General features: G+C 39.7%; 1 protein-coding gene across 3 annotated transcripts in view; it reads left to right on the top strand.

Annotated features, from left to right (window-relative positions):
* The window catches only part of UNC79 (unc-79 homolog, NALCN channel complex subunit), a 187150-nt gene that overhangs the window by 63428 nt on the left and 96297 nt on the right, over nucleotides 1-27425 (top strand). For all 3 annotated transcript variants that reach the window (XM_063091208.1, XM_063091206.1, XM_063091207.1), the window contains exons 10-20: nucleotides 1387-1558; nucleotides 2996-3226; nucleotides 5192-5382; nucleotides 5995-6118; nucleotides 7993-8133; nucleotides 10236-10457; nucleotides 12626-12853; nucleotides 16745-16886; nucleotides 19823-19902; nucleotides 19987-20135; nucleotides 25164-25321. In XM_063091208.1, the coding sequence (XP_062947278.1) occupies nucleotides 1387-1558; nucleotides 2996-3226; nucleotides 5192-5382; nucleotides 5995-6118; nucleotides 7993-8133; nucleotides 10236-10457; nucleotides 12626-12853; nucleotides 16745-16886; nucleotides 19823-19902; nucleotides 19987-20135; nucleotides 25164-25321 (1838 nt within the window). The remainder of the gene's footprint in view (nucleotides 1-1386; nucleotides 1559-2995; nucleotides 3227-5191; nucleotides 5383-5994; nucleotides 6119-7992; nucleotides 8134-10235; nucleotides 10458-12625; nucleotides 12854-16744; nucleotides 16887-19822; nucleotides 19903-19986; nucleotides 20136-25163; nucleotides 25322-27425) is intronic.

Raw genomic sequence — 27425 nt, 5'->3', positions numbered from 1 at the left:
GGAGGTGCCAGTCGGAGTAAGGGGTGGGTTGGGGATGCCTGGCTTGACTGAGAGCAGCATTAGCCAGTCAGGAGGAAGGAAAGGTGGCATGCACAAATTACCTGCATAGGAACAGCAAGGTGCCGGCGAACTCCGAGTAATTGGGTGCTAGGGTGAACCATGAAGCTGTGGGGTCAGAGAGGGCCAGAACTTGCAGGCTGTTGTTTTTTCCCTTCTATCACATGACAGAGAAAGCGGCGTGATAACCCCTAGACTTATTCTCTTTTTGTATACTTTTCATTGAGGCAAGATTTTTAAAAATTAAATAAATAGTATTAGAATGTAAGTTTTTAAGGACAGGGGCTAAGTGTTTTTCGTTTCTCTCCTCCCAATTGCTGACATATAGTGGAAATGCAATAAATATTTGTCAAATAAAACATTACGGAAAGTTTGGAAATAAAAAAAAAAAATCAGCCATAATGCCATCATCATCATCATCAGTTTTGCCTGTGTTCTAGATTTATTCATATGCATGTTTTATTTATATAACTGCAATCACAGTTCTTTTTGATGTAACATTAGACTGTTAGCTCTTTTCCATGTTGTTGTATAGTTTACATATTTATCATTTTTTAGCAAATACATAATATTCATCTAGATGCAATTTATTTTCCTCCACCATTAGATATTTAGATTGCTACTACTTTTTTGTAATAGATTTCTTTTATAAATAATAGATTTCTTTTATAATTTATCAAAGAATAAATATTTTTGTGCATAGTGCTGTTCCTGTATTTTTTATTTTCTTAGGGTAGGGTGGATTATCACATGTGGGCTGACGGGCTCAAAGGTGTATAAATCTTTTAATGGCTTTGACACATTACCAAATTGCTTTTCAAAGCATGTATTTGAGTTTACAATGTCAGCAGTGTGTATGAAGTTGCTGATTTTTGCTGCACCATTGCCAACATTGAGTATCATGTTTTGAAATTGTTACTTGTTTAGCAAATTGAAAAAGGCATCTTCATAGCTTCACTTTCAGGTGTTTGAAATACTGAATATTTTTCCACTTGAGTACAAGTTCCTCAATCTCTCCTTGTATCACGAATTCGCTAGCCCCATGATAGACACAGGGGAGCCATTGATTTATAGTGGGATGGTTGGTGGACCAGAAGTCAGAAGGCATCTGTTCTGCTCGACTCTAATTCATTGGAGGCATTAGCTTCTTTGTGCCTCCGTTTGTTCATCTTTTAAATGGGAGTGCAGTAGGCTTCGTGGTATAATGCCTGCCAATTTAAAGGAGAGCAATCCGTGATACTGAGTACTCGTGAAGTACTTGCTCTAAATAGCTCATGATCTAGAATGTGTTTTTCCGTAGTCTAACTTGAAATCACCCCTCTTTGGCAGCTTGTTGAAAGAAGCCGAGTTCCATGCCGAGCAGAGGGAATACGAGCTGAATCGCCGGCGGCAGCTGGGCCTCTCTTCCTCTCACCATTCCTTGGATAATGCTGACTTTGACAACAAGGACGATGACAAACATGACCAGAGGCTGCTCAGTCAATTTGGAATATGGTTCTTAGTAAGAAAAAGATGTTAACTATTCACTCTCTTATTTCTCATTCCAGGATTGCACTGATGTGGAATTTTTCCTCCTCTTTTGAAAGGAGTAAATAGTGAAAAATGAACCTTAGCAACGGGACTGTGTACTCTGGGGCAGGAGCTCTCAACCCCGGGCGCCACATTAGATTTACCTAGGAAAGCTTTTAAAAATAGCAATGCCCAGATCCCATCCCAGAATCTTAGGAATTTTTAGAAAAGCTCCCCTGTTGGTTTTAATGAACAGCCAGGTGTTGAAACCTACAGTGCCAGGGTCTAGACCAGTTCAAATGCATGTTTTTGACAGGAAACAAAGGGAAAAGTTGCTAGTGTAGATTGTCAAATACTGAAGTCAATATAATTTATATATAATTCATGTCCCGTCATCTATACACATGAAATTTTTCTTGAAAGTTCAGTCTCTGGGGAGTTTTTTGTATATTTCTGGCAAGTCTGTGTATGCCAGAGAAATTATAGGCAAACTAACACAAGAAATATGATTGTAATTGACAGATTCAACTGCAACATTCATTCAGTAGAGATCAAATCTGTACAGATCCAAATTCCTAAAGAAGCTGAATTTACCAGTTCTGCAGAGAAGCCAGCAGGCTTTTTGTTTTTGCCCACTGGAGACATGGGTTAAGTCCCCATAGTGATACGTCTTTTTTATGATTGCACATAGTTCTCTGAAAAAGTCTTTATTAAATTGGGATTTAATTGTTGATTTAGCATGTCTTGCTTCTAGAACTTATTATCTAATGACATAATAGCTACTACTGTGAATAGCTACTACTCTTTGAAGGTGGAGATAGTGTTTTATTTATTTTTTGTATTCCTAGTTCCTGCTACAATGCTCAATAAAAGATTATTTCAGAATGAATGATTGGGCTGGCTGGTTAGCTCAGTTGGTTAGAGCGTGGTGTTATAACACCGAGGTCAAAGGTCAAGCATTTGGATCTCGGCTGGCCAGCTGCAAAAAAAAAAAAGAATGATTGATGTTTTAAAAAGTCTACTTATAATGTGGTGAATTGGGGGGCTCCATGGTGTCAAAATTATTACCGATACAAAATTCTTAGCTAAATCTGATTATTTTAGAACTAAAATGGATATAGGATTATTTTTCACTGAAGATATTGACAGCTTAACTTTTTAAAAATATTTATCTAGTGCAGATTATGTAATAGATTTCTTGGCTGACAAAATGCTTATTGGAAGGCGAAATCTTGAAGGAAAGTTATTTTTGCAATCATGTGTCCCTGTAGAGAGGAACACAGTTTCTAGATAAGTGATCATCATGTATGAAACTGCCTGTTTCAAATGGATTATCTGGGACTTTTAATTTTTTCTTTGCTTTTAAATGTACATGTAATAATTTTGTAAAGATGAATGGAGGCTGAACAAGGTTTTTATCTGCCTTAAGGTGAGCCTTTGCACACCGAGTGAGAACACACCTACGGAAAGTTTGGCCCGGCTGGTGGCCATGGTATTTCAGTGGTTTCACTCCACGGCATATATGATGGATGATGAAGTTGGAAGTTTGGTGGAAAAACTTAAGCCTCAGTTTGTCACCAAGTGGTTGAAGACAGTATGCGATGTTCGCTTTGATGTCATGGTCATGTGCCTTCTTCCCAAACCCATGGAATTTGCCAGGGTAAGTGGAGGTCTACAGCTTGGACCTTTTTAGAGATGAGGACTTGTGGGAGAAGCACTATCATAGTCATTAGAGTGTTATCAGTGTCTGTAGCAGAGGAACATCTCTCCTTATTTTAGTTAATATAGCTAAATGAGTTTAGTTTCAGAGTTTTGGGTGATGTGCTGCTTTGATGTTGATCTGGGATAGGGAAGAATGGAAAGATGAACTTGTGAGGTGTCTTAAAAAATTTAAGGGAATGTTCCTTCTTGACATTGCTGAATATTTTGATTAAGAAACAAACAACGGCAACAAAAGCCTTTCTGTGAGGTTGCTAAAGCTCAGTCCTTTTCTGGCTTACATTCTTTGGAAAGGCTACCATTCATCTAGGGGAAATCATGGTGGTTTCCCATATATTTCTAGATATGAAATACAAAAAGGTTCAGGGACTGCCAAAATGCTCTTTTTCCTCTGGCTTACAGGACAAATTTCTCTGTTGCTTATCCTCTTGCTTCTGCCTCAGTGGATCACAGATTTCAGTCAAACAACTGGAAAGACCCCATGTTTTTTGAATATAGTAGAATTTATGTCTAGCCTGGAAAGGTGGATGCCCAGAACCAGCTTTTGGCAGCAATAACTGACATTTTTTCAATGTATTTTCTAAGTTTTACTATTATTTGTGATTTTTTTGTTTTCTTGCAAAGAGGTCTTGAGGCTGTTTTCAGTTTAAAACTGTGCTAAGATAGGACATTTGAGGATAAAACAGAACACAGATCATCTAAAGGAGTAGATTTTATTCAATTTCCAGGATTCAGAGTGAACTGTGCATCTATCGAGGTATACTTCTTTCTTCTTTGGTGCCACCTACTGACATTCATAAAACTGAATTTTTGCGTATTGGAAATTTCCCTTTTCCTGGCATTCTTTGAATGTGTTGATATGTTTTCTATTATTGTTTCTCTTGGAATAGTGAAGGATTGGTGTAATCTGCTTCTGGAAGATGAGAAGAAGTGATTACGTTAGGAGGAAAAACTTTTCCAACTAGAGTCCAATTATGGGGGGACTGCAAATTAAGTGACAATAGACAGATTAATAGGAGAGAAGACAAGGTTTATTTATGAGTACATGTGGGAGTACTCAGTGATGAATTACTCCCGGAATAGCCAGAGATAAAAGATTTATATACCAAACTCCACAAAGGGTTTTTGCTGGGCTTTAGTGAGAAAGTATGCAAAGTTCTGTGAGGCTTTTTGGTGTTAATGGAGCTGGACAGGCACTGGACCGTCTCCATGGCAACTGAATTCACAGGAAACTTTCTTTATAGGGAGATTAATGAAGGTATATTTTCTGGAGTCTTTGCTTTAGTCAGATGATGGAAGTTCAGCTAATATTTCCTTCTGCATGTTCTTTAGCTGAAATGCTTTCACTTTAAAATAATCTTTATATCAGCTCTAGGGGTTTGAGCGGATCCCCACATTTCCCCCAGCTGAAATGCCTCTTGAAGTTTTGCGCGCGCGCGCGCACACACACACACACACACACACACACACACACACACACACACACACACACACACACACACACACACAAGAAGGGTTTGATTGCTGTGGAAAGAAGCCTCAGGTTAGAAATTCTGAGGTAAGAGATCCGCAGAGGGGGAAAAGAGCATAGATTAGAATGAGGAAACAAAAAGAAAAGCAAAGATTAATGGTTGGTATAAATTATAAACCTAGCTTCTGAGTCCAGAGGGCAGCCAGTTGAGAAGATTTATAGATGTTGAGCTCGAAGCATCTTTAGATGGTGGAGTGAGAACATTAGTGTCACAGTCATGGTTATTTCCCAGAGCAGAGAAGATGTGGATGTTTGGTGAACTTCCTGAGTAGCCCAAACTGTTGTCTTTATCCTGTTCCTTTAGGAAGTCCTTGAGTATAATTGTAACAACTGTGTTTTATTCTTATCTCCTGTGGCTATGGAAACTCCCATCAGGTTGGTGGTTACTGGGATAAGTCCTGCAGCACAGTGACTCAGTTGAAGGAAGGTCTCAACCGAATCCTCTGCCTGATCCCCTACAATGTCATCAATCAATCTGTATGGGAGTGTATTATGCCGGAATGGCTGGAAGCCATCAGAACAGAAGTTCCAGATAATCAGTTAAAAGAATTCAGGGAAGTATTAAGGTGGGTAAGTAGTTTAATGAAGTCACTGTAATTATAATGATATCTAATACTTATTGAGCACATACAGTGTGCCAGTTACTCTCTAAGCATTTTGTATAATCTTACTTACTTTTTAACAATCCTGTGGAGAAATTGGAAGCCCCCAAGTGAAATAGCTGCTATAAGATGATTTGATACCATCGAGAAAAAATTTTGTTCTTGTGTAATAATAAATAGATACAATATATTGTTTGTTTGTTTCAAATATAATTTATGATTGGTGGGATATGGTGGGATATGGTGGGAAAGTGCAAAGGGAAAATGGTTTTGGATGCTAGGGAGAAACTCTAATTCCTTAGAAATGCAATTCCTTCTGTTAAATCTAATATGAGTATAAACACTAATGTTATTAACAGCCATAGGAATTATTTGTAAGATACCTATTCCAGTGATGTAAACTATTTTCTTACAATAAAATGAGGCATGCTAATAATAATTCAGAGCACAAATTAACCTAAAGGGTTTAGCTCCCTGAATGGCGTAGAGTTAGAAATACTTTGGTGGCATCAGTAGACCCATCGGTCATTTACATTATGCGCATTGGTCATTTACTTTTGCTGCTCTGCTTTCCAGCAAAATGTTTGACATTGAGCTCTGTCCTCTGCCTTTTTCAATGGAAGAGATGTTTGGCTTTATTAGCTGTCGGTTTACAGGATACCCCTCCTCTGTGCAGGAGCAAGCTTTACTATGGCTTCATGTAAGTGAATGATACTTTTTATTACTTTGGGCAATAGTTCTTAGCCTACGAGTTTTTTGATCCCTGGGTAGAGGGGCACGAGGTTATTGCAAAGAGTCTATAAATCCCTATGTTTGCCGAGGACTGTCTGTGCATATGCACAGATAAAGGAATAAAGTTCAAATATATGTAGCTCTTGTGATGGTTAACAAAATACAAGTTCATACAATAGTATTACAGAATTCATAGTTGCTTTTGGTCTTTATGTATTTTTCCATCAATGGACACTAAAAATGTAATAGCTATCTTGAGGAATTCTGATAAATCTTTGCTATTAAACAGGTCCTTTGCTTGGAAAGGTTGGGAACTACTGATTTAGGGAGTAGTTCATGCTGTTCCCACAGCCTGGAAAGACTCCTATCTCCATTTGTGAACTCCAACTTAACCTTTAAAGTCCAACTCAGAAATTACCTCCTCTGTGAAGTTTTCTGCTCCTTCACACCCCATCTTCCCATCAGAATTCATTGTTCCCTCTCCCAGTGTTCATACAGGTTCTCTGTGTGAATTCTGTTCTATTTCGGTCTTGTGGTTAGTTTTTGTTTGTTTCTCCCATATATGCTTTGTATTTAGTGGATATTCAATAAAAATTTATTGAGTTGAGTTGAATACCTGATACAAAATTTGAACAGTTTCAGAAAAAATGATGACAGAATCAATGTTTAGATTAACTATGGGTATAGATACCCATTGTGTGTCACATAAGAATGTGATCCCATAAGTTCTTCAAGTTGATGCCTCTCTGGCTTCTTAACTAAGGAACAATATTTCTCACAATTCACAAAGAGTAAAAGGACTATTTTTTTAAAAGTCACCTTTGGGAGCCTGAATTGTAACTTCTTTATCCCCAAATAGATCTCAGTATTTCTACAGATGGCCAGATGTTGCCTCAGTTACTCATATACACATCCTTTAAGCTGTGTCATCCGGGGATGAGCAAGCAGGCTATAAACCTCTGTCTCTACCATAGCTAGAGCAGTTACAGTTTACATGTTCCATGGACCAGGCTTTGATACAGCTTTGGTTTGGAGATAGAGTGCTGCAGTTGAAGGACGTTTTAAAGCCCTAGTCTAAACATTTGGGGACTCAAATGAACAGTACAGTGGTTGGAGTTGACTCATTTGTTAATTAATTGTGGAAATATTTGCAGAACTCCTATATGCCAGCCACTGTAATAGGCATTGGGAAAAAAAAATAGGATAAGAAATGATCCTTCTCTCATACTTCCTTTCTTCAAGCAGCCCACAGTGGGAGTGATAATATTAGATAATTAAATATAACAAAAGGTGATGACTGCTCTAATAAAGTTGTATATTAAGTACTAAGAAAACAGAAAAGAGGGATAGATTAATTCTGTTGGAAGAAAGGAGGCATCTATTTCCAGAAAATTTATTACAGATAAGGTGACTTGATTTTGGCACAGAAAGTCACTGAGCTTGTACCAGAGAGCAAGATCGGATGGGGCATTCAGATGAGAGTGGGGATGGACTGGAGGAAGATTGCTCACAGTTTATTCTAGTCCAGGAGAAAGGTACTGAACCAAGGCCCTAGCAGCAGGTGTGAAGAAGAGGAGACAGCATCAAGAGAAACTTAGAAATTTTAATAGAGAGAACATGGTGACTTACTGGATGCTGGGGTTGGGGAAAAGAGAAGGTTCAATATTACTTTGATTTTCTTAGTGCTAAGATTTGACGATGACTGTGCTGATAGTCAGAATATGTGTAAAGGTAAATGTCATTGTGTTCAATAGTTTGCTTTGGAAAAAAATGTTAAATGTAGTTTTTTTTGAGTTTTAAAGTTTACATGTTTTTGGGGGGGATATATGCCTTTTTCCTCAGGTATTATCGGAGTTAGATATCATGGTTCCACTTCAACTGTTAATAAGTATGTTTTCTGATGGAGTTAATTCTGTCAAAGAACTTGCAAATCAAAGAAAATCGAGAGTCAGTGAACTGGCAGGGAACCTTGCAGCTCGAAGGGTAATTATTGCCATGACTGTTCTTGTCTTACTTGTTAAGATTTTGAAAACTCTTGTCGATTATACCAGGCGTGAAAGTAGCATCATAAGAGACCTCTCTGGAAATGCTTTTTCATCCCATCTCACTCTTAATCTTTTGATCACATTAAATAAGAAAACATTTATGTAAGATGTGTTTGGTAGAGTCTGTAACCAGTAAGTTATTGAGTTTTCATTTTCTTTTGAATTTTTTTGAATTTTAGTTCTCAGACTTGATGAAAGGAAAAAGAGTAGCTTTTTTGGTAATATTCCATTTTGGGGGGTCTCCTGTTGAATGAGAATTCTTCATCAGGTACCAGGCAGATCAGTGCTTTACTTTGAGGGTAAGGAGTCTAGATGATTTTTTTTCCGTTATGTTTTGGGAGGACATGATCTACTGGGGGTGACTATGAGCAATGCCGTCACTGTGAACCCTCTGAGCCCTTTTATTGACCCCTTTGCACCTTGGGGATAAGAAAAGTCAGTGTAGTCTGACTGAAGTGAATAAAACTGTTGGAAATTTTTGATAATTTTTCTATGAAAGACCTGATAGAATTTCTGCTGATGTACTGACATTCCCGGAGCATGATTAAGTCTGCAGAGGTTTATACTCAGGGGACGATTGGCAAGGACCGTTCTCAACTCTCTCCTCATCAAGTCTCCTCTGCAAAATTTTCTCCACTGTACACCACAGGCCCTCAGCTGTGCTACCTGTTATCCAACAACCAAAAAAATAACATGATTATGAGATTATAGTTTGTATTCAGTGCTTTTTAAAAAATCATTGCTGCTTTTCTCATCTGCCTGATAGGAGCCAGCTGCCAACTGTTTATGTTTTCTTTCTTCTATGACCTTTAAGATGACATTACTGTACAGCATTTTATTCTGTGCAATGTATTCACAGTGAACAATACCACAGAACTTTTGAGGGAGGGAAGGACTCATTATCCTTATTTTACAGCTATTTGACAAGCACTTACAGTGAAGTGGAGTGACTTCCCATAGATAACACTATCACTATCTGGGTATTCTGGTCCTTAATGGGGTACTCTTCCTCTTTACCTTAAAAATGGTTTTTGAGGAGGTTTTTGGTTACTAAAATATAAGAGAGAAAATATGATTTGAGAGTGATGTACATATATGTCAGTCAGGATCCTGATACAGAATCCCAGGTAGTTAAATGAAGAGACCTTGATGGAGATTCTGCCGATAGAGTGATGGGAAAGGTTAAAGGAGCGGTAAAGGGTTGCTGAGGCACCTAAAGTCTAACAACAGTCCAATAGGAAGCCATTATTCCCCTAGGGCAGAAGGAACAAGAAAAAGAGTTTCCGGAGCCAATTGGAAGCTGCAAGTCTAAGGAAGGGCTTGCTAGAGAGACTGTAGAACACTGGAAATGCTCCTGTAGATGGAGCACCACAGTAGACGGGCTGGGGAGAAATAGTCCCCCTCTCTCTCCTCCAGCGTCAGGTCTTCTGCTGGTGTCTCCCATTGACTGAAGCCAACTGGAAGCCAGGGGAGACTCAGTCCATAGCGTGCTTGGGCATAGAGCAGGCTAGAGAAGGGCAGTAAGGGTCTGGGGTGGGGCTGGGATGGGCAAACGGAGAAGAACCAGGACAGTAGGTTTGACGTGCATTGTTTTCCCATGAAAGCTTAATAATTGTAATCCCCAGAAGCTATTCATCTTTAACTAATCATGTCAACCTGAGATTCTGGGCTTATACTTCTAAAAATTTTCTTGCAAGATTTTACTTTAGTAAGTTCTCATTTTTTTATTTTTATTTTTTTGGTTATGATTTTCAGGAGATTCAGACAATCTAGGTTAACTGGAAATGTTTGATGGGATGAAAAATACAATGGCAAAGGCTTCCATTCTTCAGGGTGCTGAGTTTCATTCCCTGACAATTTGTTAGAAAGTTTGGGTGGTTTTAGTTCTTATTTTTATATTTTGAGAGGATCCATATGCCATTGGCTAAGGAAGGAAACCAGTGTGATAGCTGGAAATACCTTTCATAGTCCCCAGATATTTCATATACCCATTTGAGCTTCTTTGAGTTCATTTATATGTGTTGACATTCTCTCTTGTAGGTGAGTGTTGCCTCTGATCCTGGTCGGCGAGTTCAGCACAACATGCTGAGCCCATTTCATAGCCCTTTCCAGAGTCCGTTTCGGAGTCCCATGCGTAGTCCGTTTCGTAGCCCTTTCAAGAATTTTGGACACCCAGGTGGAAGGACTATTGACTTTGATTGTGAAGATGATGAAATGAATCTAAATTGTTTCATCCTCATGTTCGATCTTCTCCTGAAGCAGGTAGCTGAAGCATGAGCTTCCTTTAGTTCAGAGGTGAAGAATGAGCGAAGGCACTGTATAGTGATTCTTTCCACATGTTGGGCATCTTCTTACTTACTGAAGTGATGCAGCATTACTCAGGACATTTTACGAACTCTTTGGGGATTTCCCAAAGAGTCTGAAAACTACTTGTGGGCATATCTGCAATGACGTTGACATATGAGAATGGATTTGAATTTTAGAAACATCCAGCATCATTAGAATTGATTCTGTTGAATAAATTGGATGAACAAAGTGGATAATACTATTGTTGGGAAGAGCAAGGTACAACTTTATAGTAATGGGGCTAATTTTAATATATTTTATAAATTGAGTTTTGAAGGTAATTTCAAAAGCAAAGTTTAAAAAGTTTTGATCGGGAGAATATTTCTTCTTAACTTTTTATTTTGAAATAGTTTCAGATTTGCAGAAAAGTTGCAACAATAGTACAGAGAATCGTCAAATAGTCTTCCCCAAATCCTCCAGATGTGATATTTACCACATTGATTTCTCCCTCTGTCTCTTGCTCTGTATGTGTATGCATGAATTTTTTAATGAATCATTTGAGAATAAGTTGCAAACATGATGTTTCCCTAAAAACTTTAGAGTATTTTCTAAGAAAATAAGGAGACTCTTACATAACCACAATACAGTTATCTAAAACAGGAAATTAAAAAAAGAAAAAAAAAAAAAAGAAAAGAAAGAAAGAAAAACCAAAAAATATCAGCAAATTAATATTGTTTTAATACTATTATCTAACTTACAGAAATTATTCAGTTTTTAAACTATGATGTAATAAGGCTGGCTGGTTAGTTCAGTTGGTTAGAGTAGAGTGTTATAACACCAAGGTCAAGGGTTTGGATCCCCATACTGGCCAGTTGCCAAATAAATAAATAAATTGATATAATAATATTATATTTATAGCAAAAGAAAAACAATTATTTTTTTTATCCAGGAACAATCCAGGATCACTCACTGTAATTATTTCTCCTGTTTCCTTAGTCTTCTTTAATCAAGGACAGTTCCTCAGTCTTTATTTTCAATGTCCTTGATGTTTTTGAACAGTCAAGTCCAGTTATTTTGTAGAATGTCCCTCAATTCAAGTTTGTCTAATGTTTTCTTATGAATTAATTTGGGTCATGTGTTTTTGGCAGAATGATCACAAATGTGATGTGATGTCCTTTGTAGTGCTTTATATCAGGAGGCACAAGATATAATAACATCCCATTACTGGTAATAATAACTTTCGTCACTTGGTTAAGGTGATTTCTGTCAGGTTTCTCTACTAAAAGTCACCCTTTTGTAATTAATAAGTAGCTTGTGGGGAAATACATTAAGACTTTGAGTTTTCCTGTTTCTTATCAGACTTTCACCTACTAGTTTTAGCATCGATGGATGATTCATGGTCGAATCAATTATTGCTATGATGTCTGCCAAGTGATAATACTTTTTAATTCCATCATTTCTTCTCAAGTTATTATCTGGTATTCTACTGATGGAACAGTTTTCCCTTCTCTCCCATTTATGTGTTCATTTATCTACTTACTCTCTCATGTACCCATGGATTCTTATTTTATTCAGTGGATTATAATCTGTTACTATGATTGTTTATTTTGATGCTCATGTTGTCCCATATTTGGCCAGTTGGAGTCCCTTCAAGCTGGCTCCTGTGTTCTTTTGACATGTCTGCATCATTCTTTGAGCACTTCCTTGATTTCTGGCATGACAAGATGTTCCAGGCTCATCTTATATTTTCCTAGCCCCAACCCTGGAATCAACCATTTCTCTAAGGAGCCCTGGTTCCTTTTATTGGATAATGGTATTTAGAAACCAAGATCTGGACACTAGGTGAGGGATAGCATTTCTAAAATGTGTAAAATGTCACAAAGTGATGAGTTTAAAAAAACAACTCTCTTTTAAATGTCTGTGATTTAAAAAATAATTCCCATTACTTTGTATTGTGTTTATATTCTTTTTAGAAGAATCCATGGATAGCAACGTGTATTCATGGTCTTAAAGCCTATATTGTCTTTAAATAATTTAATATTGCTGTCAGTTAGTCAAAATTATCCCGAAGAAGTACGCCAATGGAATATTGGACAAAAGAATCAAACTCCTTTTTTTTTTGTATTTTTTTCTGTGTCTTTCAGATGGAGCTACAAGATGATGGAATCACGATGGGTTTAGAGCACAGCTTGTCAAAGGACATTATTTCTATTATAAACAATGTCTTCCAAGCCCCCTGGGGGGGCTCTCACACCTGCCAGAAGGAGGAAAAAGCAACTGAGTGTAACTTATGTCAGTCTAGCATTCTCTGCTATCAGCTTGCTTGTGAACTGCTGGAGAGACTAGCTCCCAAAGAAGAAAGCCGGCTGGTGGTAAGCAGTTGAGGAAATGAGATGACCTGTCTGTAATAGTAGTAAAGACTGCAGTGCTGGTGTAATGGAGCCTTCCTTCAGTATTATCTTATGCTCCATGCTGGCTTATATGTGAGACTGTGTTAAAAGAAAGTTTTCCTGTTGCTTCTGCCAACTCTGGCTCCAGGAAAGGGATGTGAGATGAAGCTACACCATACAGAATTCTGTCAGGTGGCTTGAGTTAGGGTTGTAGCACCTCCATTCACACGGTTTTTATGAATACAAAGTATTACTGGGTATTCTTAAAAAAACTTTTATCACAAAGGTGTATTACAAAGTTTAAATAATAATGAATACTATGAAATACACATATCAGTTACTAAGTAAGTAGGTTGTATATGGACACTAAGAATTCCTAGGTAACCTTGGTTTATAAAACCCATTGACTTCATCAGCAATCAATAAAACCTTCCTTCCTTTTTCTGGTTACTGATCCATACATTAGCTATTCTCTGTTTAGCCTGTTTTTTAAATCTAAGACATACACATCACCAGAATGCCCTCAGAAATCACAGGTAGATGAACCTGAATGATTTGAGCCAGAATTTGTCATTGCTTTTTCTTCCTTTCTCCTAATGTTTGTCTAAGGTAGGAAGTAACTTCTTTAAAAAAAATTTTTTTTTGAATTATAACATGCAGGCAACAAAGTGTTTTTTCACGTTCAGCCCATTTGAGTCATTAGTCCTACCCTTCTTAATATAACATCCCTGTAGTGTGGTCTCTTAAAATAGTTATTGAATACTTACTATAAAACAGTCAAATCTCCCTGTTCCGCTCACTCCCCAGCCTCTGGTGCTCAACATTATACTCTCTGCTACAATGAGTTTGATTGTTTTAGATTCCACATAGAAATGAGAACATGCAGTATTTATATTTCTGTGCCTGGCTTATCTGACTTAGCACAATGTCCTCCAGGTTCATCCACATATGATTTGTCAATATAAGGTAAAATAAATTTTAAAAAACCCACAAAACCAAACAAAACCTGTCGTAATAGATGAGAAAATAGAAATTAAAGCCAAGAATGTTACAGTCTAATTAGGAAGATGTTTGAACAAGGTAGCTATGGGAGTAGAGAGAAGGGACAACGAATGTAAATTAAGGGTGTACTGAGGTCAGGAAGGTCTTCTCCGGGGAGATGACACCTGGGCTTATTTATATCTAAAGGAGGAGTGGCGTTAGCAACAGGCAGATGGGAGGAGAGAAAGGAGGGGTGATGCACTCAGAAAACTGCAGACAGTTCGGTGTTGCAGGGAGGAGGACGGGAAAGCAGTGGACGCTGAGTTTGGAAAGATAGTCTTAGTTTTACGTTCACATTTATTAAGGACACTGTCTGCCAATCTAGGAAGTTTGGATGGTGTCTTGGAGACAATGGGGGACTCCTGAAGACTTTTCACCGGGGAGATGATACAATTTCATGAATTCGAGAGACTCATTCTGCCAGTGGAGGGGATAGTTTGGAGGATTTGAACTCTGGGGATAGGAATCCAATCTGAAGGCTAATGCAGTCACCCAGGAAAGAAAATAGGGAAGCCTGCCCTGCAGCAATGGTGGTGGTGATGGAGAGAAGGGGTAGGCCTGAAAGATATTTAGGAAGGAGAATCAACAGTGCTTGATGTTTAGGTATGGAAAAGTTTAGGATAGATCCAAGTGAATTGAGATGGCTTTTAGACATCCGAGTGGAGATGTCACGCTCCTGGGATGTGTGCATGTGGCTCTTGGGAAGGGTGGGAAGGAGGTAAAGGTCTGCAGTCCTGTGCATCCTGTGGTAGGACGTATGGAGTGAGAAGGGAAGAGTGCTGAGGCGAGAATCTGTGAAGCACCAACTCTTAAGAGGGAAAAAGGGGAAGAGAAGACCAGAAGTAAATTGAGAAGAGGCCAGAGATGCAAGAAAAACACTGAGGGAGGGCAGTAACTCAGAAACCGGTGGGAGACAGTGTAGAAAAGGAGACAGTAGTTAATCATGCCAAATTTTGAAGAGAGGAAAAAGAAAAGACTGAAAAGAGCCCAGACGATTCTGAAATTAGGGGGTCCCTTGTACCTTGGGGGTAACCACAGACTAAAGAATGATTCCAGTAGTTTGCAGTTTGAGAACAGGATTAGCTGGGGAAGTGGCTACGTGAAATATTGATTTCTCTTTCGAGAAGCCAGTGAGGAGGTGAAGAGACTGGATGGATGGGGGTGTCCTGAGTCACCCTTAACCCTGCCCCTAGCAGGCTTTCTTTATTGTGTCAGTTTCGACAGGGCTGTTCCCTGAAGCAAAGGGAGGAATAAGCATAAATGTGGAGAAGCTGAGCACCGAAACAACCCTCCATGTGCATAACGTTCTTGACATTTGTCACGTCTTAGAACACGTGGTCTCCACTGCATGTGCCAGCCACTTTAGCTGTTCCGTTCTCCTCCTGGGACAAGTGGAGGACCAGAGGGTAGGGTGGAGACATGAAGGATCAGCTGGCAGGAGGCTTGAGCTAGTTCGCAAGACAGGCAACACCAGTCCTGCTATCTGGGAGGACAGTACCAGAAGCATGGGTTACCGGGGTGTATGCAGAGGAGTCAATATGCAGCAGGCGCCTTTTCACCCTATCAAATGGTGTGAAACCCAGCTGATGATTTGACTCGGGGTCTTTTCACTAGGATGGCCTAGGAAAGGTATTTTTCAGAGCTCTCGCAGCCACCGTTTTAGCACTGGTTTCATTCTTCCTGGGGTCATTCTGGTATTCCATCAGTCTTTGTATCCTTCTTGCTTTGAGCTGGCTGGCAAATAACTCTTGAAAAGAATGTTATGGGTTAAAGTGTTAGCTAAAAGAGGAGAGTTTTGAAAGAGGATATTTGAAGATGGAACCCAAAAGAAAGAAAAAAGGTAGAATAGGAGAATAACTAGAGGTAGATATTTTAAATGGTAGCCATATCTAGTGCTCTCTCTCTCATTTTTTAAATAAAAAACTTCTCTTCCCCCCCATTTTTGCAGCTTGTTATATATGTATAAATATAACACATAAAGTATATAAATGTAAATATATATAAATGTATAGTGCTAAGTATATTCACATTGTAGTGCAGCCAATCTCCAGAACTTCCTCATCTTGCAAAACTGAAAATCTATACCCATTAAACAATTTCCCCATTCCCTCCTCCCCCCAGCCCCTGTTTCTATGAGTTTTGCTGCTGTAGATACCTCATATAAGTGGAATCACAGTATATGTCCTTTTGTGTCTGGCTTATTTCACTTAGCATCATGTCCTCAAGGTTCATAAATGTTGCAGCATGTGTCAGAATCTCCTTTCTTTTTAAGTCTGGATAATATTCTATTGTATGTACAGACCACATTTTGCTTATACATCCATTTGTTGGTGGTCACTCGGGTTTCCATACCTTGTTCTTTAACTTTCACGTTATGGCAATTTCTTGCTCCTAAATATTTTACTTCCCCAGACAACCAGTATTTGTATTTTAATATATCTCTGTGAACCCCTTATTATCCCCTCCTAATTAAGATCTGTTATTGAACAAAATGTGCGTGAGTGGGAGTCACTTGGTGACAGAGACACTGAACTCAGGGATTGAATCAGAGGTGGGAAGGCAGGCCTAGGAAGATTTGACGGTATTTTTGATATTTTTCCATATTCATTTCAGGTGAAAGCAAATGTTTGAGCAATAGCTGATACAGATTTCCCTTCACTGTTATGAAAATAAGCTCCAGGCTCTTCTGAGATGGTGCCTTTGCCCTCCTGGGCTGAGCAAAGGGCCTGGAACACAGCAGACACTCTGTCTTTGCTGAACTAAGCCAACCCCCACTTTACGTCACTTATCCCTCAAGGGCTGCTCATCTGGCTGTTGTCCTGTTTGTTTCAGGAGCCCACAGACAGCCTTGAGGACAGTCTCCTTTCTTCCAGACCAGAGTTTATTATAGGTCCCGAAGGAGAGGAGGAAGAGAATCCAGCAACCAAGCATGGGGAGAACCCAGGCAATCGCACTGAACCCACAGAACATGCTGGTAGGTGAACTCTGGGTGACGTGAGAGCACAGCGTGCACATCCCAGTTGGCACAGGGCCTGATGTTCAGAACCTTGGTTTCTTAGGTTAGTGTCGACTTAGGCAAGTTCAGATCTGGCTTCGTCAGATGAACCATTTCCACCACATTATGAAGTGAACAGATCCGTTCTGGTTCCAGGAGAACAAAGTTCACTGAGCATCTTCAGTGCATCAGGAGCTTATTATCAATAAAAACCCATTGTGTTAGTGTAGAAAGCATCACCTTCCTACTTACGAGGCATTGTGTTCTCCATGAACCGAGGCTGAATGGCCAAAGCAGAGGTTGCTGACAATCTCATCAGCCACTCAGGGCATTTGGCCAGAGCAGAGTGTTTTTGGAAGGAGGCCACAGAGCTTGTGCTCATGCCGCTTCTGTGCCCCAGGGGCTTGGCTGGGACCCTGGATGTGCTCACCATGCACAATTGTTTTCGTTGTGCTCAAAGGCTAGTTGGCCTGGCTCCTAGCTGGGTGGAAGGATGGCTTCTTTTCTAATTTGCTTAAAGGCTCTGAGTGGGTGTATTGGGGACAGCAAGATGACGGGCAGGCTCAGGAATCATACTCTAGCTCCTCACATTCTGGAGGCGTTTAGTGAATTTAGGATGTGACCCCTTGTGTCCCTGGGAAAGCCTGATTTCTAGATCTAGATAGTGGTACTCTGGAAATGTGTATAGAACCTGGGGCAAATTTGAGCAGTTTTTTTTTTTACCTTCCTACTTACACTGTCCTGAACTTTTAGAATAGCTTGCTCTTGGGAGGCCCACGCCAGAATTGGGAAGCATGGGCTTTACATCATTTCTTCAGTGCACAGCATGCATTATTAGGGCACTCCTGTGGGGTACATTGCAGCTGCTGGTGTGTCTTATTCAGAGCGAAGTAACTACATCATTACTATAAAATTCTTGGTCAGAACTAACTACTCCTACACGGATCACATAAATGGTCAATTGAGCATGAATATCTCTACTCACACTATTTAATGCCATTGAAACTTAGAATTTGAAGGAACACCTGAGATGATCTATTCCATTGGTTTTCAACGTGTACTTCCTGGAGTTGTAAAGGTTCTGTGTTATTTCCCTTGGAACTTCCTTAATTGTGGTGACAACTGGTGGGAAGAGGAGGCAAATGACAAAGACCCGGGCTCCCCATCCTACTTCCAACAGAATGCTCTGACTTGCTCTATTTCATAGATTGGAGTCCTAAGTAAGATTTTCTTTAAACAAAGTATTCCGCAGAAAATTTGAAATCTGCTGATCAAGTTCAGTCTTCTCACTTTGCACATGAGGAAAGTAAACCCCAGATGGGTTAAACAACTCGCCCATGGTCCTGTAGCTTGTATTTTGCACTCACAATTTATACTTTATACATAAATGCTTCCAAATCTATAATGGAGCATCAGAATCATCCAAAGGCACAAAGCACAAACAAGACAAATGAGATCCACTCTTCCACGCCTGGTTCTGGGTGTTCTGGAATGGGGGCCTAGGAATTAGAAATCCTAATATTGTACAATGAGTTAATGGCAGGATTGGGAGGAGAACCCATGTCTCCCGGTTTACTTAAGATAAATTAGCTTGCTTTAGGCACTGCCGCGGCTGAGGCCCAGGCCCAGGGTTGTGTTTCTATCAGGCATCAATGTCTAAGGAAAGCGAGGACTTCACTTATGTAACTTGTACACTTTCTATGTAAATATATTTTTTAAACCTAAGATAGCACACAAATCAATTAACTGCCACTTTTATTTGCAGTAACATTTTATCTGAAAAATGGTTAAAATGATTACTTCAGGCTCCTGTCACAGCTTTGGCCTATTTTCCTGCTTCTGCTTTCTGCTGTCTTGCAGAATGCAGTTGTAAATTGTCCCCTCAGGGAAGCCCCTGTCAACTTTCTTCCAAGACCGTTGTTCTCTGCTGCTCAGAGACTCGACCCTGCTTCTCTGCTCAGACCCTTGACCCTGCTTCTGCTCTGTGCACCTTCAGGCAGAGTGATCTTGAGCTCCTCTCTCCTGGAACCGAGGGGTGTTCTGTCGACATATGTTCAGTGATTTCCCCTTCTAGAGCATTTCCTTTTTCTGCACTTTGTGGCCTAGCACCTATTTCTTATAGCAGTCAGATATGTCTGCCATTAAAAATATATTTAGAACTTTTACATTGAAGAAAACAGAGTTGAATGCTGATAACAAGCATTTAAAATTCATTCGAGTGGAAGATCCCCAATAAACTGTTTAGTATATAGACCAAGAGGTTTGACTGCCATTGTCTCTGATCCTAGGAATTGCCAAAACTTAATAATGGTGATTTTAGCACATTTTAAACTAGTTTCCACATCTAGTTAACTTGTGAATCCTTTTCATTTGCATGCTTCCTGAACAATATATTGCTGCCCCCCACCCTGGGGGCAAAGGCTTTAGAGATCCGCCCAAGAAGATAAAACCATGAGTAGCTGTTCTCATCTGAATATGCTCAACTTCAAAATGCCCCCCTTTTGCACGAGTTCATGGGCTAAACCCCTCCTTAGGTGCTAACAGGACTTGAATGCTTATCTTAATACTTGCTTATGTCCCTTTCAGCTAGGAAAGCATGCCTAGCCAGGCTGCAGGTCCCTTCGGCAGCAACCGACTAACAGCCCACAGGAGAACTGGACAGGGACCCGAAGACACTGAGAAGCACTGTAGAAAGGAGAAACCGAGAATCCTAAATTTAGATTTCCTGCCCTTGCCCAATAGAAGGGATATATGCTAATTTGGAGAGCAAATAAAAACATTACACAAACGTTTTGTAATACTTGTACATTCTATATCTAGTTTTTACTCCTCTTGGTTTTATGATCTTGCTCAATTGATGAATGATGGAGGAAAGGAGGAGTTAGGCTAACCTTTGTGTAATTATTTCTTCACAGCAATAAAGAATGATACCGAAAGAAAATTTTGCTACCAACAGCTTCCAGTAACACTGAGACTTATATATACCATTTTCCAGGTATATTTTCTGAAATCTTTGAATATTCGGCTTAGTAGCATTGCTGTTTTGGATAACTCAGTAACCATATGGTTCTTTCCGTAGGAAATGGCTAAGTTTGAAGAGCCAGACATTCTTTTTAATATGCTCAATTGCCTGAAGATTCTCTGTCTGCATGGAGAGTGTTTATACATTGCTAGAAAGGATTATCCTCAATTTTTAGCCTACATTCAGGATCACATGTTGATTGCAAGGTATGTCTTCCTAATGGTTTACTTTTGCTTGTTTATATTGTAGGCTTTAGTTGTGAAAATTAAAGTTAAAATAAGACTTATTAGTTCATTTGTGGTAATTTTCTTAGCCAAGACAGCCTAATTGCCTACGAGAACAACTTTTCTTTTATTTGATCTAATTTTTAAGTATGTCAATACAAAGAATGATAATTTTTATTTGCCAGATACTGTAGAAATAGAAAAGGTAAAATAAGGATTATTTTATGACTTTCACTTGTTAGATGGCTTAAGAATATAGAAAATATAGAAAAATGTCAACATACAATAAGTAAATATTAACCTAGTGTGATTGAGTAAGGACTTACCCACTTACCTGAAATGGAGCTGCTAATAGACATCTAAAATCTCCCCATATATTGTCTAAGTTATTTTTTCGAGACTGCTGGGGCTTTTTGAGAATACTCATAAAACATTACTTTAGATTTGCAGTGTTTCACTTCCTGAGACCCTTAAAATAGCTCCTGCAGTCTTCCTGGAAGTAAGAAAAATATTGTTCTTATTTTATATGTAAAAGGATAAGTTGATAAAAAAAGAAAATATTGGTCAGGTTAACTCGGTGACAAAACCAAGTTGAGGCTTTATCTGTCTTTATTCATTTTGTTCATTTATTTATTCATTTATTCAACAAATATTATGAGGGTTTACTACATTCCTTAATATTCTAGGTACTTAGGGAATTTGCAGTCTAGTTTGGAAGAGGGTAAATATTACATATACAGAAGGTGACTACATAATTTGTTATTCAAATTGGTCTAGGTTTGAGTGTGAAGAGGGGATGGTCTTCATAATAATTCCAAAACAATAAGCATAAGTTGGATGGTCTTGGAATAAACTAAGATACATGGTTGCCCCATGTATTTATAAGTCATTGTCAATCCAAGAAAATGTAATAAAAGATTTTCAAATAGTTCAGAGGTGGAAGAGATCATTTCTGGATTAATGACTGAGGAAGGGCTCAGGAGCAGATACCGTATAGATGGGCATTAAAATAATGGTAGAATTTTGATTGGTAGTGACTTGAGATGGATAGGGCGTGTTGTGGAAAGCGAAAATGTCAAGAACAAACAGATATCAGAGTTGGAAAGAAAGGGTAAGAAATGAGCAGAGCATACTTAGGTGATACCAAGGTTTTTTTTTTTTTTTTTTGCTGGATGATGTGGTTTTAGAGGAATTAGGAAACAATTAGAGAAGTAGGTTGGGACCCAAGTGTGAAGGGCCTCAAAGATAGGGACTTTATCTAATGATGTTTAGAGATCCATGGACAATCTTAAAACAATGAACAAAGGCAGGACTGTGCCTTAATAGAAGTACGGAGAAAAGAGAGCTCCTTTGGATACCACCCGCATGTGAGGGAGTCAGAGCATGTTGCAAGAGCTTAAGGAACAGAAAGATTTAATACAGAGCTTTCTTCTGAAAAGTTGGTTAGAAAAGGAAGGGAAACATCAGATAGAGGGGAAAAGGAGTGGCCAGACAGCAAGGATTTTTAGGATAATCTGAACATATTTATGGTCAGTGGGAAAGGGCCAGTGGAAAGGGCCAAAAAAGGGGAACAGCTAGTGGAGCAAGGTTCTGGAAGGCAAGAGGGTGTGTGGTTAAGGACAAAGAGTGGGGTGGAAAAGAGGAGAATGCTTTCTTTTGAAAGGAGATAAATTTTGAGGAAAAGAGAAGAAAATTGGTAAGGGGAGTTCATAACAGGTGACAAACTTTAAGAATAGTAAATATTGATGTCTCCTGAGAGGGAGAAAGATAGAGGTTGGGTTGGGAGCTTGAGGAACAAGGAAAAAGCATGGAACAGCCCCCACGAGGCAAGAAGTAGGGAGTCGACAAGGAATAACCAAAGAATTGCCAGCTCCAGGGCCCAGCTGAAGTTAGCTGGCCCAGTTCATAGTAGACCCAGTTAGCAGGAGTTTGGGTTTCTTTTTCTCTAGTACTTAGGGGCCTGTGAGTGGATGAGAGAGTATGAGCGATGGGTTTATTCAGGATTAGGGATTAGGATTTGATTGGGGTGCGATGTCAGAGGGACAAGGAATTCCAGAGTGTTGAGATGGTTTACTCTGGATCCAGTCTAAGACTGGAGGCAGATAAGGCCGGAAGAATTGATGTCTGGGAGAGGAACGTAGAAAAGAGGGCAAGGACGTCTCAGTCAGGATCAGGGTGGGGAGAGCTGAGCGTTCTCCGTCTCAGAGAGGTGAGCTCGGCGGTGTATCCGATAGACTAGAGACAAAGGTCACTGTGACACCTATGAGACCAGAGCTGGATCCACTAAGGAGCTGGCCGAGGCTGGGGAGAGGAGGAAGACTGAGCGGGCTGCCCAGTTCACGAAGGAACGAGGAGAGGGCCCTAGAAGTAGATGTTACGGGTGTCCAAAGAAAGAGGCTGGTAGGAGGACTGGGGCAAGTGGTGTGAAGCAAGGATCATTTGAGCAAGTGAAGACTCACTGAGAGAACTGACGGGAAGTTGTGCGACCAGGGAAATGTCAGGTTTCAGCCAAGGTGGGGAGGAGGAAGCTGTATGAGTTTCCTAGGGCAGCTTTAGTAAATTGCCACAAACTGAGTGGCTTAAAACAACAGAAATTTATTTTCTCAGAGTTCTGGATGCTAGAAGTCTGGAATCAAGGTGTCGGCAGGGTCATGCTCCCTCGGAAGACTCTCGGAAAAAATCCTTCCTTGCCTCTCTCCTAGATTCTGGTGGTTGCTGGCAATCCGTGGTGTTCCTTGGCTTGTCGATGCATCACTCCGATCCCTACCGCGTGGCGTTAGTCCCTCTGCGTGTCTCTGTGTGTTCTATCCTCTTCTTATAAAGACACCAATTATTAGATTTAGGCATGACCTCCTCCTAACTAAGAGCATCTGCAAAGACCCTATTTCCAAATAAGGTCACATTCTGAGGTTCTGGGTAGACATGAATTTTGGGGGAACACCATTCGACCTGGTATGAAAGCATATTATGGGAAAGGAGGAAGGATTTACAGAAGATTCCGGGTAGTAAAATGGGAATTCTACAGGTACAATGGGAGGAGGAGCAGGTGGAAGGGTCACATGGCTGACCTGGATGTGGGGAGGAGCAGGAATGATCCGTAAGGATCAGTGTGAAGGATCAGACAAGCAGCAAATCCACGCAACAGCAATGGTGGAACAAGGTCAGGAGTTAGGCAGATGCTCTGTTAATTCAAGGGTAATAGGAAGACTAAATGGGCCTTTTTTTAATTGTTAAAGCAACCTCCACCTAAAATGTACCCATGCTGAATGGATTCTTAGTGCCATGGGACCTCCAACTTGGCCTTTGGGGTACATAGCCCAGATTTTCTGCCAGCACAGAAACCATGATGGACAATGAAGGGACCTGAGGGAAGGACACCCTTCCTCTTTTAAACAAGGCTGCCTTAGAGAACTGGGAAAGTCAAATGGGACAGGCCAAATCCAGGGATTTTTTTTTTTCATTTGTCATTGAGATGGGTTTCTAGCAGTGCTGTATACGGTTTGCCTCTGTCAACTAAATTAAAATTTACATGAAGGGACAGACTATATGTTCTTTTTCCTTTGCATTCTTCCTAGGGCCTATTATTGTGCTAGGGAAGTATCTTCATTCTTATCCTCGGGATGATAACAATAGCTCAAGGTTTTTGAATCCCTGCTATGTGCCAAGCACTCTGCATCATCTCATCTAATACAACCTGTGTTGGGAGGGACCAAAGGCTCAGAGGAGTTAAGAAATGTGCACACGTTGTACAGCTAATGAATGGCAGGGTTGGGATTAGATCCATATTTGTCTGACTTCCAGTACTCAGATGACGTATGCGGTGTTTGAACATTGCTCTTTTTCCTTCTATAGCTCTGGTATGTCTTCTGAGAACAAGCACCTCTAGTCCCTTGTACCTCAATATGCTCTCTGTAGAGTGGAGATGGTATGTGTCACTGTCCCCACCTCTTAGCAGTTGCATCATGAGCTTTTTAAAGTCACAAATAGCTTTAATTCTGATATTAACTCTAGAGCCAAATAGAAAACAGACACAAGGCATACTTTAAGTAATTGAATAAAAATTTTGAAACCAATAATATATTATTATCGAAAATATATTCTTAACTATTCTGGTAGAACTTGATAGGGACTTTGCTTAACTTTGCTAAGGTGCAAGATGTTATCAGGGATCTCTCTCTCTCTCTCACTGTCTTTTCTTTCTCCCCTTTCTCCCTTCCTCCCCATCACTAAGTCCAGTTCTGTTTTGGTTTCTTAGATGAATGTTAGTGTTGACTTCTTGATTAAATGTTGGCTTCTTCTCAGGCAGGCTGCCCCTGGGAGTTGGGAAAGAGAGCCACTGGTGCCCCAGATCGTCGTTTCGCTTTGTGCCTGAGATTTCAGAAGGAGAAAGACCCTCTCTCTCCCAGAGTTGATATCAGTCACCAAAAAAAAAAGGATTCTGACATTCCCATGCCTGGGTCATGTGCCCACTCCTACACTAATCACTCCATTCTGAGTTTTGAAGTGCTTTGATCAGCCTATGTTTTGTGTCCACGCTTATGATAGGAAAGGTGGGAGAGCTTGACTGACAGCTGCCAATTCTTGGAGGGGCTGTTATTAATTCCCCAGAATAAGGGGAAAGGGCTGCAGGGCAGGCAAAACCAACAGAACTTCCCAGATGTTCACTATAAGAGAGTTCTAAAAAATCTCTTATCACCTCATCAATTTTGCATATTATTTAGCAGTCATTGTTCATTTATAATATGTGATTTTTAATTTTTATGTTAAAAACGTGAGTGTATGTTAAGTGGTGTCTTTCTATATTGATCCTTAAAGTAATTTCTTAAAAAAAACAATTAACAGAACAGAGCACAGGGAAAGTTTCTCAGAGGATTGTAGTCTTGTGCATGAGTGTAATTTCATCAGAAGCAGCTGCCTATTAACTGCGCTTCCCGTGAGTTAAGACAGCAGGGTTTCCTTCTGCGGGCGAGGCTGTGATGACCGCACACTTGCTTCTCCTTGCTTCCCCAGCCTGTGGAGGGTCGTCAAGTCCGAGTTCTCCCAGCTCTCTTCACTGGCAGTTCCTCTCCTTCTCCACGCTCTGTCACTTCCTCATGGTGCTGACATCTTCTGGACAATCATAAATGGCAATTTCAACAGCAAAGACTGGAAGATGAGGTTTGAAGCAGGTACCTCTGTATTAGCTTTAAAATCCTCTCTGGGTCACAAGGTAAACCAGGTGTCCTGCCATGACACCTATTTTTGGTGCTCCATGCTCTTCCTTTCTTCCTAAAGGGTATGCTCCTGCTTGCTGGTGTTCTTTGGTGATTCTACTTAGCTGAACTTCCTCTGTAAATTGACAGTATTTTTGCACAGTGATCCTTAGGTAGGGTGACCCTGCCCAAGTTTGCCTAAGTGTCGTTATGCCTCTTATCCAAGTTTAATTATTAACTGCACACTTGTTTACCCCCAGATGGGTCCCGGCTTGGGTGATAAATAATCTGGTCACCCTATTAGGTTCCTTGCATCAAAGTTACTGGGAATGTTTATGAAAAATGCAGATTATTGGGTTCCACCCTACATCTGCTGAATCAGAATCTCAGGGCAGAGGAAAAAGGGGGTTTAAGTGAGAAACTTAGATTTTTAATAAGTTCTCCAGGTAATTCAATGAGGTTTGAGAATATCTGCCATATACCCTTTCCATTGAGGCATTAGGGACCAAGTCTGGTGCAGTGATGGGTATAATTTGCTAATGCTTGGAATGGCCAGTTCTCAGGGTCACATGATGAAAGAGGAACCTGGAAGTGTTCTCTTAGCCTCGCATCTGCCAGCTCACCGTCTCCCCAGTCTGCTAGCCAGCTGGGACAGCATGCTATTGTGGGGCTTATCAGAACAGTTCCACATATTTTAGTGTCTCAAAAGTTTGTCACAGAAACGGAAGTTGCATCAGGTGAGTCAACTATTATACCTTAGAGTTCAGTTCCCAAATATCTGTCCATTTCAAAGAGTTCTTGTTCTTTAATGCCCACATGAATCCCAGGGACTACTTTATTTATATGATAGCACGTGATGGTGGTAGGGAATTAGAGTAAGATTTTCTAGTAAAAGCCCGCATGGTATAAGCAACATTTATTTGATAGGTTTTAAAGCGAATGAAGTAGACAAATATTTAACTATACTCTTTTATTTCCATTTAGGGATTAGATTGTTGTCAGATTAATTTTCTCAATCACAGTTCTGATTGTTACTTTTCAACTCAAAATTTTAATTAAAATTTAATAAAAAAATTTTTTAATGGGTTTTCAATGCCTAGAGAATAAAGGTCAGACTCCTTAAGCTGACATTCAAAGCCTCCCATAGTCTACCTACAGATGTTTGCAGTCTCATTTCCACTTTTCTTTCTATTCACACCATTGCTGTTTTCCCATTGCTTCCTGCTTCCCCCTTCCTCCATGCCTTGGCCATTCTGTGCTCTCCATCTGAAATCCTCTTCCTTCAAGGCCCTACTCAAATGCCACCTCCATTTGATTCACCTTCCAATGCCACCATTGAGTTCCACCATCTTGGTCTCCTTGGTGGAAAATGGTTTCATCGCCTAATCTCCCATAGCATTTTATTTGTACCTCATTAAAGGCATTTACCTATTTTTATATTACATTTTAGTTATGGTTGTACCTCTTTTGTCTCTTTTAGTCATCTTGACCTTGAAGTCAAGAGTTATGTGATTCATCTTTCCATTTACTTCCATCTCCACCTAAGTGTCTAAGACAGTTTCTTAGTGACACGTATTCATGCTTAATATATATTTTTAAAAATAAATAAATCGATGAATTTATTGAGTAAATATTAAATGTTCTAGGTACTATGGGAGCAATGAAAAGAAGTGTAAGAGCAGATTTCTTTTCTCAGAATGCTCCCAATTTAATTGATGAGACCAAATATAAACATGTAAGAGGTTAACAAACTTTATAAAAGGCATGAATATAATTCAAGACCACAAAAGAAGATACATCATATAGCTATATATGAGCACACAAATGCCATATGTATTGACAGTGTGTAAATGAGTAGTTTTTTTACAGGAGTTTATGGAATGGAAAGGTCACTCTAGGAGGTCACAGTAGACTTTACATAACAAGTAGAATTTTAGCAGTAGATTCTTCAAGGACGGCAGAATGTCAATAAGTGAAAAAGAGTAGAAACAATGTTCTAGGCTGCTGGAACAGCTTGCACAAAGTACTGAAATGTGTTAATTCACATCACACTATGTTGTTTTACTAGCTATTATAACTT

The sequence above is a fragment of the Cynocephalus volans genome, chromosome 3 (assembly GCF_027409185.1).
Source record: "Cynocephalus volans isolate mCynVol1 chromosome 3, mCynVol1.pri, whole genome shotgun sequence".
NCBI lineage: Eukaryota > Metazoa > Chordata > Mammalia > Dermoptera > Cynocephalidae > Cynocephalus > Cynocephalus volans.
The sequence above is the reverse complement of the archived record's forward strand: the minus strand, read 5'-3'. Positions and strand labels throughout refer to the sequence as shown.